Genomic DNA, 16,557 nt, shown 5'->3' with positions numbered 1-16,557 from the left:
TCAATGAATGTCATTCTTGTTATGACTGTTAAATAATGAGAAGACATTTTCCCCATGACTTTTGCTAACTTAGGCCTAAAGATGTGTCCACCTCTGATTTATAAAACAACTGTTTTTGTAGAATAGGTTTTTCTGCTAAGTTTGACTTTAAACAGATGAGACAAAAAAAAAACGGATTTTCCCGCCTGTGCACTATACCAGAAATCTAAAAGTTCAACTTTGCTGGTGTGTTTTGTTTCTTTCGAGCTGCTTGAGTTTCTCTTATAAGCTTCATTTCTTGCTTTAATGCAGACCAAAACAGGCCTTAAATATGTTGGAAACAATGCTGTCAGCCACCATGTTTATCATTAATCTACTGTGAGTGACTTTTCTCCTTGCTAAACATTACAGTACTGAAGTAATCTGACCATGCTGGTATATCATTGTGTGTACACAATAGTCTCTAATGCTGTGTACGTACTAAACAGAAAGCCAAACTCTCATCTCTTTCTGTGTAAAAATGTAAATGTACATATTGGTGGTGAGTGTGTGACAAGAATTAAAAGGAGATGCATAAGTGGATCTATTTTGTGCCTCTTTTGTGCAACTGTACACAAAACATTTAGACATTTAATGAGGAACACAGATCAGCAAAAGTGAGTCGGTTTCGTCATGAGCTTCAATTTTATTGTAGCGACACAATGACCCACGGCATTAAGTACACATCGAGGGTGATCCACAGCAGGCTTATCTCTCGTCTTCAGAACAGTAGCACGTGCGGTTGGCACAAAATCAAAACGTTATGAATTAATTTAATTCATAAGAAATTAAACAACGCATTTATAATAATAATAATGTACACCGTCGCTCTTCTTGCATAGCGTGTATTCTGACGTCATTCCCAGTTCCGAGGTTATGCCGCGTTCCATTTACCTCGGAAGTCGGAAATTCCGAGTTCCGAGGTAAATGGAACGCGGCATAACCTCGGAACTGGGAATGACGTCACACCCGAGTTTACTGCGTTCCAGTTGCAAGTCGGAAAAAAAGCAACACGGGACGCCTCCAGGAGAACCTTTGTTTTGTTAGCTAATACCAGACGATAACACTGTGATAGTTTCTGACCGACAATAACATGAAAACACCTCCACAGAGAGAACTTGCACGATACCATCGTTCTGATTGATTTAATTACACAAAAAGACGACTTAGCTGCTTAAAACATCCCTTTCGATGCACCTAGCAGCCGTCTTGGATCTGAACCCGGCCTACTTTTTTTTTCCGACTGGGAACTCGGAAGTCGGAAATTCCGAGTTCCCTTGCAGAAGTGTCGACTGCAACGCCCCCTGAAGACGTAATTACGACTCTGAGAAAATATGGAAGGCGGCATATTTCCTGGCTGGGATCAATAACATCCAGGAGTCTCCACTGAATATTTGTGAAGCCAAAATATGTCTGTAAAGCTACCAAATGTAATTCAAACTTTGGTTTTCATACAGATAAACAAACACGATTTAAATTCTTAATAAGTGAAGTTTATAAGCGGTGTCAAAGAGGATTTAGCTTCTTAGCTTCTCAACTAGCCAGGCTGTACATAGCCATCAGCATTTCTCATACAAATGTGTGTGTGGTATCAATCTTCACATCAAAGTTTCACACAGCAAGTTAATACTTCATTATTGCGAATGTCGACCATCTTTTTTTAAATAAGCACTTGTCCATCTTTTACACATCAAACTGAGATACATGGACGCTCATTCAATGTTAGTAGCCTACGCCTTAATTGGAGTAATTTGTAAAGAATAGAAAGAAGAAACTGAAAAGACTCTGACAGCAAAGACTTAAATTAAAGGGTTGGTGTCTAAAGGGTCTTTTTTGAGCTACAGTTATCTCTGATTGATGATCAGGGGAGCAAAGACAACCTCTGTGCTCACTTGCGAAACCGTCAAAAGACAGAGTGGCTTGAGTGCCCTACAGTAACTTCTCCAACAACTATTTTGTTGTCAATCTTTCAGACAGTAACTGTGACCTTTCTGCCATGGAAGCTTAAACACAAAAAGTCTCTGTAGGGCAGTGTTACATAGGGAGGGGAGTGTTTCAAGCCAACAGTAGAAAAAGTGGCTTAAGCAAGCAGAACCTGATCTAACTCTTTCTACCAACGGCTCAGTGTAACCCAACAGTGCCAAGATGCGACTCAGCAGCCTTGTAAACTGTGTGTCTTCGGCGTATCTGCTTCCTGTAGGCATCCGAAAAAAAGGCAAAAGGCATGTTTTCAAGTAATGGCTACACAGCCGGCTCTGAGCACAGACTTCTGGGAAAGTGGGGAGCCCGCCCTCCTCGCAGAGCTAGTACCAGATGGAGAACGGAGCCTCCTTGGATTTTGTAGTCTGCCGCAGTTTTCTCATCGTTCCTGAGAATAGAGACAAAATGGGTGAGAACGTGCGAGAAAGCATGAATCACTGCTCTGAAAAACAGAAAGCCATACCAGTTAAATTAAAAATCATCTGACACAAGAGGTTATTCTGGTGCAGATCCTGCATAAAAAACGTTCAAACAACCTTCCTGAGGGTCTGAGAGGAGCCCAGAATATTGAGATTTTTAAAACGCCGTCTTAAAACTCATTTATTCAGTCTGGCTTTTATATAGTGTTTTATATCAATTCAAATCTTAACATTACTGTATTGTCTTTTTTATCCTACTACAATTTTAAATATTTTCCTCTTGTGTATTTATTTTAATATCTTGTTGCTTTTATGTGTTGTATTTTATTGCATTTTATTTTTATACATATATATTTTATTTTTTAATTCTTATTGGTGTGCATTAGTCTCTCAATTTAAAAAAATATTTTTATTGATTTTTCTTGGATGCATGTTCACATTGCAATTAGACGGCACAACGACACATTTGAACCAAAACATCCACAGCAGGTAGATACAGAAATGACTGTGAACATTAGTGGTGTGGGAGAGAACGTACCAAAACCCCACACGCGAACTGTAAGACAAAAGAAACTAATAAAAAACTAAAATAATGGTGTGCATTAGTCTCTCAATGATTTTATAAACTACTTTTTGTCAACAACTTTTCTGCACTCTTGTTAAGCACTTTGAACTGCAATTTAATTTGTCTGAAAGGTGCTATATAAATAAAGTTTGATTGATTGATTGATTATATGCAAATGATAGCAGAAAAAAAAAGTTTTTTAAAATATTTTTTGAGTGTTTTTTTTTTTTTTTTTTTATGTTTCTTGTGTTTTAAGCTATATGTATTCTGGAAAATCCTACATTTACTTACATCTGTTTCCCACTGTAGATCAACCTCTGCTGCTGCGGAGGGATCCCTTCTTTCTCCTCCACTCTCTCTTTAATCCGCTCCACCTGGATGGAAATATTTGTAAAAAAAAATAAAAATAAAAAAATAAAAAATAAAAAATAAAAAACATTGGTTAAATGAACTTAAAGAAAGCAGACATGCAATAAATATAAAATATTATACTCTACCTTATCTGTGGGCTCTATGTCAATCTCTATCTCTTTTCCTGTGAGGGTCTGAGACAATAAAAACATTTTCAGGTTATTTTTTGTTTTACTTCAGGCTGGTTTCAATGATAAGTGTTCAGCATATATACTTGCTTTACGTTACCTTTACTTTAATAAGCATCTTTCTTGGTGTTCCTTTATCAAACGCACTGGAGCTGGTTTAGTTTGAAGATTGTGATGCAGTAATAATGCAGTATTTTGTTGACAAAGCCTTCACTTCCAAACATCACTGGGTGTTTCCGGTGTTTCCCGGTAAATCCCTGCCCCTCTTTTTTCTGGATGTTAATGGTTCCGCTCGGACAATGTTGTCGGACTTTGTGATTTCTTGATGTATCATCGGAAGAGCTCATAATGTACACGCTAATTATCTGACGTCGACGTAAATGTGGGCCACAGCAGAGCAAAAAAACAAGAGCTATATTTCCTGAATGCCTTAAAACAATCATTACGACAACAGCGCAGCGTGGCGTAAAGCGAATTTCGGATTTGTAGTTCTCACCCGCGTGTCCCTAACTAGTTTGAGCCCTTAAAAAACTACAAAAAGACTTTCGGTTGGTGTCCGCCCCTGAAACATTTCCCGCGCGCAAAAAAAAAAAAAAAAAAAAAAGGAAACAGCGGAACAGACAAACTCATTCACGCTTCCCTGAAGGTAAAGACTTTTTCTTTATCTTATAAATCAGAATTGACGACATGGTTATGTATGCTAACATAGGCAGACTGCAGTGCTCATCAAAGGGATTACATTTCTGTCATTTTAACCGATAGTAACCTTGAATTATGACGTGTGGGTTAAGTAAGCGCTGCTGTTCTGATCAGCAATAGCACTGTCATCCTGGTGTTATTACATGTATCCACAGCAGTAATTACACCCTCTGTTAAAGCTGACCCCAGACCCCAAATCACACTGCATGTCATTCCCATCATTCATGACCCTTTGTTTATGAAGGATAAGGAAGGTAGATAGGTAGACAATTCTCAAACCATTAAAGCAGAGATTATGACATCTTACCTTTGTTTGTTTGTTTGTTTGTTTGTTTTTCTTCACAGCTTCATTCCACTTTTCTTTTACTCGCACAACCTGTAGATCCTGTTTTTCCAAAAATGCCTCGCATTGAGAATGACATCAAGCTGGACTTTAAGGACGTGCTCCTGCGTCCAAAGAGAAGCACGCTCAAGTCCAGGAGCGAGGTGGGTTTTGGTTCCAGGCTGACTTATATAGTACATACTGATCTGAGCGAGCACACATCCTCATTTGGCATTTTTGGTATTTATCCAAACCTCACCAGCCGATTGGAGGATACAAATAGTGGCCCGAATACCAAATCTTATAAGCTGGTTTTTTTTCTGTAATTGCGTACACATACACTAATCTCACATTGTCTTTACCTCGACCAGGTGGACCTAATGAGGAGCTTCACTTTCAGGAACTCCAAAGGCACCTACAGAGGGATCCCCATCGTCGCTGCTAACATGGACACTGTGGGGACCTTTGAGATGGCCTTGGCTCTGCATCAGGTAGGTTGTGCTTGACATGGGATATTTATAAAAAAACGCTTTATGTATCATTAGCAAACAGGGGTTGACTCTTTATTCACAACTATGTTCAAACACTTGGTTAGGTAATTGTTTTATCAGGTGGAAACGGTTGAATACAGTATCCTTAAAGTAAACCGTAGCAGTGAGCACCAACATGCCTGACACTTTAATCTTTTTTATTTTATATAACAGGCATGTAGGGAGGAGAGTTGGTTACCTTTCCCCACATGCCAGAAGTAGCATTAGTGGATGATGTGTAGCATTTTTTATTTTATTTGATATACTTACAAAGATAATTAAGGCCACAAGCTGTCGGTCTTAATACTCGGTCCTCATGGCTTTTTAAGACGCTCCTCATGGATTGTTTGATTTAGCCTTTTTTTGTTTTTCATACCATCAGTGTATATTGTGATTAATTAACATTTATAAAAGATGCCCCAGGTGGCCTTTGGATGTAATCGTGCCCTCCACAGACGTCAACCTGAACCAGAATGTGTCATGTCCTCCTCCAGTTCACTCTCTTCACCACGGTTCACAAACATTACTCCGTGGATGATTGGGTGGGGTTTGCTGCCAAGAATCCCGATTGCGTGAAGGTATTTAATTTGTACTTTATTATTACTATCACGGGGCTTTAAAATGGATTCATTGTTTGAACACTCTCTTGTCTCTGTTGCCTCCAGAACGTGGCGGTCAGCACAGGTACCGGCGACGGCGACTTTGACAGGATCTCAGCCATCTTGGCGGCGGTGCCACAGCTGCAGTACATCTGTGTAGACGTGGCCAACGGCTACTCCGAACACTTTGTTCACTTTGTCAAAGACGTCAGGCAGAAGTTCCCCTCGCACACTATAATGGTGGGTGGATGTGCGTGCGCCTTTTGAAGCATGGCATGTGGGGCTGAAACAGGAAATGAAGATTTTCTTCTTCTTCTTCTTCTTCTTCTTCTTCTTCTTCTTCTTCTTGCCCAGGCAGGAAATGTGGTGACAGGAGAGATGGTAGAAGAGTTGATCCTGGCTGGTGCTGACATCATCAAAGTTGGCATCGGACCAGGTAATCAGAGTGTCACATTTTAAACACGTCAACGCTGATATTTTAAATACACTCCAGTTTTTATCTTAACGCTCTGTCAGGATGTTCAAATCATAAACCGTGTCTCTGTTTCTGTGCATGGATACTTTCAAGCAGTAATCACTTTGCACATGTACATCAAACAAATTCTGCTTCCCGTTTTCAAAATAGGGACTGCAGACTACAAATCTTGAAGAGTCTGTCTGTGTCTTCCTCAACAGGCTCTGTGTGTACCACCCGCAAGAAGACAGGTGTGGGATACCCCCAGCTCAGTGCTGTGATCGAGTGTGCAGACGCAGCCCATGGCTTGGGTGGCCACATCATCTCTGTGAGTGACTATTTGCTTTAAAGACGCAGCGATTAACAATAACAATGCCCATATTGAAGATAATAATATAACATTTCCAATTCTCCTTCCTAAGTGTAATTTTGTTTTTTTAAGATTTATTTTTGGGCTTTCTGTGCCTTAAATGGAGAGATAAGACAGAGGATAGAGTTGCAAATCAGGGAGAGAGAGAGTTGGGAATGACATGCGGGAAAGGAGCCACAGGCTGGATTTCGAACCTGGGTCGCCCGCTTGGAGGACCATGGCCTCCATACTGCACCACCAGCACCCTGTGGTGTCAGTGTAATTGTTCTGATTATTCGTGTCTTCTCTTCCACACAGGATGGGGGGTGTACTTGCCCAGGAGATGTCTCAAAGGCTTTTGGTAAATGTTCAATTTCAAAATTCCAAACACAGTAAAAAAAAAAATAAACAAAAAGAAAACTGCTCGTCTTCTTCATTCTTCTCTGTGGGACTCAGGCGCTGGAGCGGACTTTGTGATGCTGGGCGGTATGCTCGCCGGCCATTCAGAATGCGGGGGTGAAGTTATCGAGAAGAGCGGCAAGAAGTACAAGCTGTTCTACGGTATGAGCTCCGACACAGCGATGAAGAAACATGCAGGGGGCGTGGCTGAGTACAGGTAAGACCCTTTTATTTTTTTATTATTATTTTTTTGAATAGTCTTCCTGTAATGTTTGTGTTTTGTAGTCAGTAATAATCCTTAAATCCTCTTGTTCTCTATGTTGTTGTTGTTTTTTTTTAACTTCCAGAGCATCGGAGGGGAAGACAGTGGAAGTGCCTTACAAAGGTCCGGTGGACGTGACAATACGAGACATCCTGGGTGGGGTCCGCTCTACCTGCACCTATGTAGGGGCGGGAAAGCTAAAGGAACTGAGCCGCAGGACCACCTTCATCAGGGTCACTCAACAGCTCAACACTGTCTTCGGCAATGACAGCTGAATCCTTCGGGCTTAATCCGGCTTCAGATGGAAGGATGAATCTGCAACAGTGAGCAGACGTCTTCATTTATACTTCAATTTCTTCCTTTTTTTTTTCTCTTCATGGTGGAGGTTTATAGATTTAAAGTTTTCAATGCAATTTTATTAGAATGATTTTTAATTTTTGAGTTTTCCGCACAAAATCCAAATTACTTAACACGTGAAATGTAACTTTTTTTCATACAAGCCACAGAGTGTTTGAGTGTGTCTCCGGACATTAAGACATGAGCTGGTGACCCTGCATGAGTCTCTGCTCTGTCACTATCCCAATGCAAGGCCTTCAGTCAGTCTTTTTACATGTATGCAAATCTGCAGCGGCCTCTAAAACCAGTATCTACTTATGTTTCTATGCATCGTTAGCCTTCCTTACCCACATATAAAACTATAGAGTCTTAGCAGCTGCTGCTAGTTAGGGTCATAGATCCATTTTTTAGAGATGTTATCATTCCATCACTCAGTACGTTTTGCACTTTAATCATTTATTATTTTATTTCATTTTTCATCAATGTTTGGTAACTAGTGTCAAACATTTCCAACACCTATTACTGTTACTTTGCTTTCACAAGAGGGTGAATTTAATATAAGAAAACGTTACACACGGACCAGTATGTGCTGATTTAGATTACTAGTACCTTCCAGTACACAGTGAGGAAATGCTGACATCATAGCAATGTGTTACAATATTTAATAATACAGGCAGCGTCTCTGTTCTTTGGTTCTTGCTGCTCTTGGTCAATAATAAAACGGTTGTTTGGTGTATTTTAGTAATGTGCACATCCAGTACATTTATGATAATTAATAGCTGTTAAATGAAGAGTTAATTCTTAAGTTTTAATGTATTAGTAAAGGCTTTGGTTGAATAGGTGAAGGTTCTGAAGTAACTCAAGCTGCTCTTGAGTATTCTGTCTTCTTTCTTTTGTCACATCGGTTTGAAAAGACAAATTGTGTGATTGAAATGAAGTTTATGAATTCAATTTTGAGTTTTAATCAATCAATAAAAACATTCCACATCTGAATATTGTTGTTGTTTTACTTCGTATCAGAGTGTTTACAACGTGCAGGTATAATACAAAAAACACAAATTCCGCGTTGCCAGTCTGCATTAGAAGATCACTTTATTATGAGAAGGCAATGACACATGTATCACCACTAGGTGGAGACCAACACCTCAAACTGGCAGCTTGGAAAGGAAAGAACATCAAATCATCTTCAGTACTAAAGAAGCTATTCTACAAATTAAAAATAAAAAGTTGATATAATGAGAAAGACATCCTTCAAAAATGTTACTAAATGTTTGTTCATATCTTACAACAACAAAAAACCCAAACCTGACTTATTCTTACATATACAGTAAACACACTTCATATTAATTTGAAAGCAACTTAACACGAGTAAATGAGATTCATGCTCATCCTATGAATTCAAGAAACAAGCAATCATTGTAGAGATTTGTAGCTTTGCATGAATTAGCCTTGTACATTGATTCAACATTAAAAAAGGGTCATATTACTTCGGGGGGAAAAATTCTGCTTATTAATAACAAAACCTTTGAAATGCACAAATCACGAGTAGTTGCTCCAAAGGAAAGTTAAACTGGTACAGTCCATCTTTGAATGCTTTCTTGGCTCCCTTCTAACTTGAGTCTGGTCCAATTTCCTTTTCTAGTTGAACCAGGTCTAAGTGGTTGAGACTCATTTTGAGTGTTCCTCCTCCTAATGCTGTCCAGTTCTGCTGATGGAGGAACTGCGAGGAAGACGCAGGTCTAAGTAAACTCCCACCTTTTGTTGTTTCTCCATTTAGTTCTTGATGATTTGCTGCAACCAAAAAGCTAAAAACCTTGTGAACTGATTGATGCATCACAACAATGATCATACTGTGTCATGAGAAAGCTGAGCTAGATATCCTCAAACCAAGAACCACAGACATGTCCATCCATCAAGTTATTTGCAGACTGTCACATAAACCAATGGTCCATTTCAAACAGTTTGGCAAAGACTGATAGACCACCTCTGAAAGTTAGGAGCTAATTAGGTACCAACTGCAAGTTAGCATGTATTAATGACATTTATATTCAACCAAAAGGCAAAGGAAAAGCAATATTCTGATCATGTAATAATATATGAACAACAATATGTAAAAGAAAATGTGTTGATGTTGGTTCAGAGAGATTGTGCCGTCTTTTAGAAAAGTTCACAAAGCACCTCAGTGATGTGTGAGAAATAAATAACTTTTCCACAAGCACAGATGTTTGGGGAAGACTTCTGGCCTCCATAATCGTATGGATTTTGATTCCTGACGTTTACCCTCCCACATGAGCATTTCCACTGCTGCTGTTGTTGAGCATGTGATCTATATACAAATCCAACTCCAAATAAATCAACTGGGCTATCTTGCAACTCCATTTCCAAGCAAACAAAAGGAGTTAGGTCCTGGTTAGTGGACCCGATGGTTAATGTGACTATTTTTCTTCTCTGGTGTTGGCCGATCAGATTGTAAAAGGATAACGAGTTAGGACAGCTCCATATGACTTCCACTTTTTCTGGACGGACTATTTGTTCACCCACATCTTCACCATAATGGCTGATTACCTGACTGGAAACCCTTCGGCTTCTACCTCTTTTATTAAGCTGCATTGGAACCGTATTTTCACCCTCAGCATTCTCTTTTGTGACGGCACTCAGCTTGTTACCTTTCCAGCACAGTCCAAAGATGTCTCCACGTTGCAAATTTATTGCGCACTTTTTGTCACATAATCCAATGGTCCAGTCATAGTCTTTGGAGAGGCTTATTCCCCATCTGTAGCTATTAACTCTGGAAGACATACCCTGGATGAGTAATATCTTTTTCTCCAGCTCACCACTGTTGAAGACCTTCCTGCCGTCTTTGGACAGCGTCATGCCTTGGCCCAAAGTCTCTGAGTCAAAGTACAGGTTTGACGTAACTGCACTGATCTCCTGGTGGTTCTCTGGGTCAACATGAGTCAACAGGGATCCCCAGAAGTTGCTCACCTGCTCCATCATTTTTTCACCTCTCTGTGTTATCTCTTCAACCAGTTTGTTGCGATCACTGCCAGGCTCCAACCCTTTTCTAAAATCCACAGCCTTTGCATTCTCCAAATCCTGATTTACCTGAGAACACATCTGCAGGAATCTGAAGGTGTCCTTCTCGCTCTTTGCTGCTTTTAAGCTGCTCTTACTGGTTTTGATGGACACCATACGAGCAGAGACCGAACTCTGGACCCTGGTCAAGGCAAGGTCACGCAGGTTAGTCACAGCCTCGATGAGACGAACACTGGAGCGACCCAGTTTTTCTCTTTCATTCTTCTCCCACTTTTCCAGACTAGTATTTGCACCATCAGCCTTCACCAGTAAGGCCTGCTGCTCAGCTTGGACCTTTTCCAGTAGCTCTTTGTGGGCTGTGGAGAAGGTCTTCATATTGTGTAGGCGGTGCTGGTCCTCAATAGCACATGAAACACACACACAATTGAAGTCATCCAAGCAGTAGTACTCAAGCAGTTTGCCATGTTGGGGGCATTTAGTGGTTACAACTAAACCTCCATTTCCTGAAGCTATAGGCTCCGTCAGAGGATGAGTCTGCAGTAACACAGGAGTGGTCAGATGAGCCTGGAGATGCTGGACACACATGGAGATCTCACATTTCATGCAGGTCTTCTGTGCTGGTTGTTTGTTATCCTCTGTACACATGTCGCAGTAGACGACTTGATGGTCCTTGGGCAGATTGTCGGACATGTTTTCAAAGCAGGAAATGCTGATTAAGTGTTCTTAAATAAAATTCAATCCTGAAAAAAGTCCTCAGTATCCTCCTCGTATCTCTCTGCTTGACTGTTTGGTAGATAAGATTATGTAGTTGGGAATTCGTTCGAGTTTCTCAGTCCCCCAGCTCTTCCACGGCAGCTCTGCCTAAAAGTTTCGTTTCTGCTAAAGTAAAACATTCAGGGTGTGCCACACTGATATGGGTGCAGCATCTTTCTTGGCATTTGTTTGGTAAGGTTGTTAGGTCTCGTTTCACCGATGAATAGGAGCAACACCCATGGGAGAGGGAATGTATTTTTAACCTACTAACAATGTTGTGTAAGTCGTGGTTTTGTGGATGACATAAGGACTTGCAATAAAAAGTCACCAACCAATAGAATTCAGTTATCAGTCCATGACAGTCTAGCAAAAACTGTTAACCTATATTCCTTAACATTTCAATCTTTCTGTTTTTTTTTTTGATTATTCAGGATATTAAAGATTCAATAAACATATTAAATTGTATCTGTAAGGTATCTAGTTTTACATCAGTATCTCAGAATAGAATCTGTCAAAGATGCAGCTAATATGTGAGAAGATCTGAAAATATATATATCATTTTAGGATATATGTATTTCGCACTGGTGGATATCTGGATTTGGCATTTCTCCAGGTCCAATCGTGTGTGTTCACAGAGATATATCAAAATAAAATACGTCAGAGATGCAGCTTGTATGTGAAAGGATATTTACATGCTAATAATTAATGTTTGTAATGACGCCACCTACTGGAAACAGACAGTAAGCCTCGTGTAACATCAAATGCAGGCTGCACGATGTGCTCCAACTTCTTGTTGTGACACTTTAAACCAGTTTGGACTGCTTGTGTCATTCTTGGTAAAAAAATTCTCCATAGATTCATAGAGTTCATTGGTTGAAGACCCACGAAAACTACATATAAACTGTCCAAAAAACAGCCAATCACGATCATACAAACCACAAATGTACAGTCATGTGGTGTCAGACACATCGGAAAAACAAGTTCCCGATTTGTAAACTGCACATGAACGCCTGCTCAAGCCCTAACCCTTACTCTAGTACATTTATGATTCTTAATAGCTGTTAAATGAAGAGTTAATTCTTAAGTTTTAATGTATTAGTAAAGGCTTTGGTTGAATAGGTGAAGGGTCTGAAGTAACTCAAGCTGCTCTTGAGTATTCTGTCTTCTTTCTTTTGTCACATTGGTTTTAAAAGACAAATTGTGTGATTGAAATGAAGTTTATGAATTCAATTTTGAATTTTAATCAATCAATAAAAACATTCCACATCTGAATATTGTTGTTGTTTTACTTCATATCAGAGTGTTTACAACATGCAGGTATAATACAAAAAACACAAATTCCGTGTTGCCAGTCTGCATTAGAAGATCACTTTATTATGAGAAGGCAATGACACATGTATCACCACTAGGTGGAGACCAACACCTCAAACTGGCAGCTTGGAAAGGAAAGAACATCAAATCATCTTCAGTACTAAAGAAGCTATTCTACAAATTAAAAATAAAAAGTTGATATAATGAGAAAGACATCCTTCAAAAATGTTACTAAATGTTTGTTCATATCTTACAACAACAAAAAACCCAAACCTGACTTATTCTTACATATACAGTAAACACACTTCATATTAATTTGAAAGCAACTTAACACGAGTAAATGAGATTCATGCTCATCCTATGAATTCAAGAAACAAGCAATCATTGTAGAGATTTGTAGCTTTGCATGAATTAGCCTTGTACATTGATTCAACATTAAAAAAGGGTCATATTACTTCGGGGGGAAAAATGCTGCTAATTAATAACAAAACCTTTGAAATGCACAAATCATGAGTAGTTGCTCCAAAGGAAAGTTAAACTGGTACAGTCCATCTTTGAATGCTTTCTTGGCTCCCTTCTAACTTGAGTCTGGTCCAATTTCCTTTTCTAGTTGAACCAGGTCTAAGTGGTTGAGACTCATTTTGAGTGTTCCTCCTCCTAATGCTGTCCAGTTCTGCTGATGGAGGACTGTGAGGAAGACGCAGGTCTAAGTAAACTCCCATCTTTTGTTGTTTCTCCATTTTGTTCTTGATGATTTGCTGCAACCAAAAAGCTAAAAACCTTGTGAACTGATTGATGCATCACAACAATGATCATACTGTGTCATGAGAAAGCTGAGCTAGATATCCTCAAACCAAGAACCACAGACATGTCCATCCATCAAGTTATTTGCAGACTGTCACATAAACCAATGGTCCATTTCAAACAGTTTGGCAAAGACTGATAGACCACCTCTGAAAGTTAGGAGCTAATTAGGTACCAACTGCAAGTTAGCATGTATTAATGACATTTATATTCAACCAAAAAGCAAAGGAAAAGCAATATTCTGATCATGTAATAATATATGAACAACAATGTGTAAAAGAAAATGTGTTGATGTGGGTCTAGAGAGATTGTGCCGTCTTTTAGAAAAGTTCGCAAAGCACCTCAGCTTTTCCACAACCACAGATGTTTGGGGAAGACTTCTGGCCTCCACAACCGTATGGATTTTGATTCCTGCGGTTTACCCTCCCACATGAGCATTTCCACTGCTGTCGTTGTTGAGCATATGATCCATATCCGTCTTCAACTGGCCTGACTTGTGACTGCATTTCCAAGCAAACAAAAGGAGTTAGGTCCTGGTTAGTGGACCCGATGGTTAATGTGACTATTTTTCTTCTCTGGTGTTGGCCGATCAGATTGTAAAAGGATAACGAGTTAGGACAGCTCCATATGACTTCTACTTCTTCTGGACGGACCATTTGTTCACCCACATCTTCACCACAATGGCTGATTACCTGAGTGTAAACCCTTCGGCCTGTAGCGCTTTTATTAAGCTGCATTGGAACCGTATTTTCACCCTCAAGATCATCTGTTGTGAAGGAGCTCAGGTTGTTACCTTTCCAGCACAGTCCAAAGATGTCTCCATGTTGCAAATGTATTGCAAACTTTTTGTCACATAATCCAATGGTCCAGTCATAGTCTTTGGAGAGGCTTATTCCCCATCTGTAGCTATTAACTCTGGAAGACATACCCTGGATGAGTAATATCTTTTTCTCCAGCTGACCACTGTTGAAGACCTTCTTGCCGTCTTTGGACAGCGTCATGCCTTGGCCCAAAGTCTCTGAGTCAAAGTACAGGTTTGACCTAACTGTACTGATCTCCTGCTGGTTCTCTGGGTCAACATGAGTCAACAGGGATCCCCAGAAGTTGCTCACCTGCTCCATCATTTTTTCACCTCTCTGTGTTATCTCTTCAACCAGTTTGTTGCGATCACTGCCAGGCTCCAACCCTTTTCTAAAATCCACAGCCTTTGCATTCTCCAAATCCTGATTTACCTGAGAATACATCTGCAGGAATCTGAAGGTGTCCTTCTCGCTCTTTGCTGCTTGTAAGCTGCTCTTGCTGGTTTTGATGGACACCATACGAGCAGAGACCGAACTCTGGACCCTGGTCAAGGCAAGGTCACGCAGGTTAGTCACAGCCTCGATGAGACGAACACTGGAGCGACCCAGTTTTTCTCTTTCATTCTTCTCCCACTTTTCCAGACTGGTAATTGCACCATCAGCCTTCACCAGTAAGGCCTGCTGCTCAGCTTGGACCTTTTCCAGTAGCTCTTTGTGGGCTGTGGAGAAGGTCTTCATATTGTGTTTGCTGTGCTGGTCCTCAATAGCACATGAAACACACACACAGGTCAAGTCGTCCAAGCAGTAGTACTCAAGCAGTTTGCCATGTTGGGGGCATTTAGTGGTTCCAACTAAACCTCCATTTCCTGAAGCTATAGGCTCCGTCAGAGGATGAGTCTGCAGTAACACAGGAGTGGTCAGATGAGCCTGGAGGTGCTGGACACACATGGAGATCTCACATTTCATGCAGGTCTTCCGTGCTGGTTGTTTGTTATCCTCTGTACACATGTCGCAGTAGACGACATGATGGTCCTTTTGCAGATTGTCGGACATGTTTTCAAAGCAGGAAGTGCTGATTGATTGTTCTTAAATAAGACTCAGTGCGGAAAAAAAGTCCTCAGTATCCTCCTCGTATCTCTCTGCTTGACTGTTTGGTAGATAATATTATGTAGTTGTTCATTCGTTCGAGTTTCTCAGTCCCCCAGCTCTTCCACGGCAGCTCTGCCTAAAAGTTTCGTTTCTGCTAAAGTAAAATATTCAGGGTGTTTCACACTGATATGGGTGCAGCCCCTCTCACGGGATTTTTTTGATAAGGTTAAGTTTCATTTCACAGATGAATAGGAATTTATTTTTAAACAATGACAGTATGTTCGTCTATTTTCCTTAACCATTCCAATTTCCATCTTCTTTATTTGTTTAAAATCTAAATTTTCCACTTATCTCATAAAAAAAAAAAACATTTATTATACTTCTTATATGGCACGTTATTCCATCATTTATTTAATATTTATTTTATTTAAATATCTTAAGTGAATATAATTGTATGTTTCCCCAACCATTATAGTGGCGAGGCAGGGGAGGTATATACCTATAGGCTGTACAGTACCTTGTCCGTTTATTAAACAAACTAAATAGCCCTCTGGTATTTTATCTTATTTACAAGACGGCATGTCATTTCTGTCTCTGGTCACGCATTTACAATTTTCCTCTGCTCACTGGATCGCGCACAGCGGAGTTCTGCCCCAATGCGCGCAGCACTGGGGGTTTTAAAATACAACTCATTTCCTGACAGGAAACATCTGAACAATACTGCACAAAACCCCAGACGTTAGTATCTATACTGAAATGTTCAGTCTACTGAGGATGAGGTGGACCCAAAAAATGGCTATGAATGACCACTCGGGTTCAGTCTACTGAAACCCCCTAAGCTCATATACTTTTAAAACATCACATTTATTATCTTGCCTCTCAGTCGAGCTTATGTGCAGCTAAATCAGCCTTTAAGGACACAACTGAATGGAAACTCTTACCAGCCTCAAAATACTAAACTAAAATAAACTTTTATTCAGTTTTTAAGTGAGATGAACATGATATCAGTATTTTATTTAATAGTTTAAGGAAATTCCCTTCATAAAATAGTTAATTATTTAAATACTGTAAGCCTTGATTTATTATCATACGTCATTACATTTTGCTGCCAGTTATAAAGTGGTAGGTAAAAAAAGAAGAAGCTGTAAACCTGGGGGAAACACTGTTATATGTAGGCCTATTGCACGGATGTGTATCCGTAGTTTGAATATTTCCTGGTCCAATCTTGTCCGAATATATACGGAGAAATCCCAAAATAATGTCCATGAATGATAAAGTGTTTAATCTTCTGGA

At 39.8% G+C, this 16,557-nt stretch overlaps 4 protein-coding genes across 5 annotated transcripts; 1 reads left to right on the top strand and 3 right to left on the bottom strand.

Moving 5' to 3' along the window:
• Window positions 1-644: 644 nt before the first annotated feature.
• Window positions 645-3,867, bottom strand: nedd8 (NEDD8 ubiquitin like modifier). The gene is made up of 4 exons (XM_061030788.1): window positions 3,622-3,867; window positions 3,480-3,527; window positions 3,274-3,356; window positions 645-2,386 (listed from the first exon to the last, which is right to left on the bottom strand). Exons 1-4 carry the CDS (start codon window positions 3,637-3,639, stop codon window positions 2,260-2,262), a joined length of 276 nt encoding a protein of 91 aa, XP_060886771.1. The 5' UTR covers window positions 3,640-3,867; the 3' UTR covers window positions 645-2,259.
• Window positions 3,868-4,038: 171 nt separating this feature from the next.
• On the top strand, window positions 4,039-8,464 carry gmpr2 (guanosine monophosphate reductase 2). 2 transcript variants are annotated; one of them, XM_061030786.1, is made up of 10 exons: window positions 4,039-4,167; window positions 4,603-4,706; window positions 4,914-5,033; window positions 5,567-5,650; window positions 5,738-5,911; window positions 6,026-6,107; window positions 6,347-6,453; window positions 6,793-6,835; window positions 6,931-7,090; window positions 7,221-8,464. In XM_061030786.1, exons 2-10 carry the CDS (start codon window positions 4,620-4,622, stop codon window positions 7,408-7,410), a joined length of 1,047 nt encoding a protein of 348 aa, XP_060886769.1. In that variant the 5' UTR covers window positions 4,039-4,167; window positions 4,603-4,619; the 3' UTR covers window positions 7,411-8,464. The 2 variants fall into 2 exon arrangements, with proteins under 2 accessions (XP_060886769.1, XP_060886768.1); XM_061030785.1 differs by lacking the exon at window positions 4,039-4,167 and having other exon boundaries at window positions 4,566-4,706.
• On the bottom strand, window positions 8,418-16,395 carry LOC132958151 (tripartite motif-containing protein 16-like). The gene is made up of 2 exons (XM_061030783.1): window positions 15,951-16,395; window positions 8,418-11,526 (listed from the first exon to the last, which is right to left on the bottom strand). The coding sequence occupies exon 2, from the start codon at window positions 11,195-11,197 to the stop codon at window positions 9,629-9,631; it is 1,569 nt and encodes a 522-aa protein (XP_060886766.1). The 5' UTR covers window positions 11,198-11,526; window positions 15,951-16,395; the 3' UTR covers window positions 8,418-9,628.
• On the bottom strand, window positions 12,615-15,463 carry LOC132958152 (tripartite motif-containing protein 16-like). The gene has a single exon (XM_061030784.1). The coding sequence runs from the start codon at window positions 15,226-15,228 to the stop codon at window positions 13,696-13,698; it is 1,533 nt and encodes a 510-aa protein (XP_060886767.1). The 5' UTR covers window positions 15,229-15,463; the 3' UTR covers window positions 12,615-13,695.
• Window positions 16,396-16,557: the final 162 nt, after the last annotated feature.

The sequence above is a fragment of the Labrus mixtus genome, chromosome 23 (genome assembly GCF_963584025.1).
Source record: "Labrus mixtus chromosome 23, fLabMix1.1, whole genome shotgun sequence".
Classification (NCBI taxonomy): Eukaryota; Metazoa; Chordata; class Actinopteri; order Labriformes; family Labridae; genus Labrus; species Labrus mixtus.
This window is presented reverse-complemented; position numbering and strand designations above follow the sequence as displayed.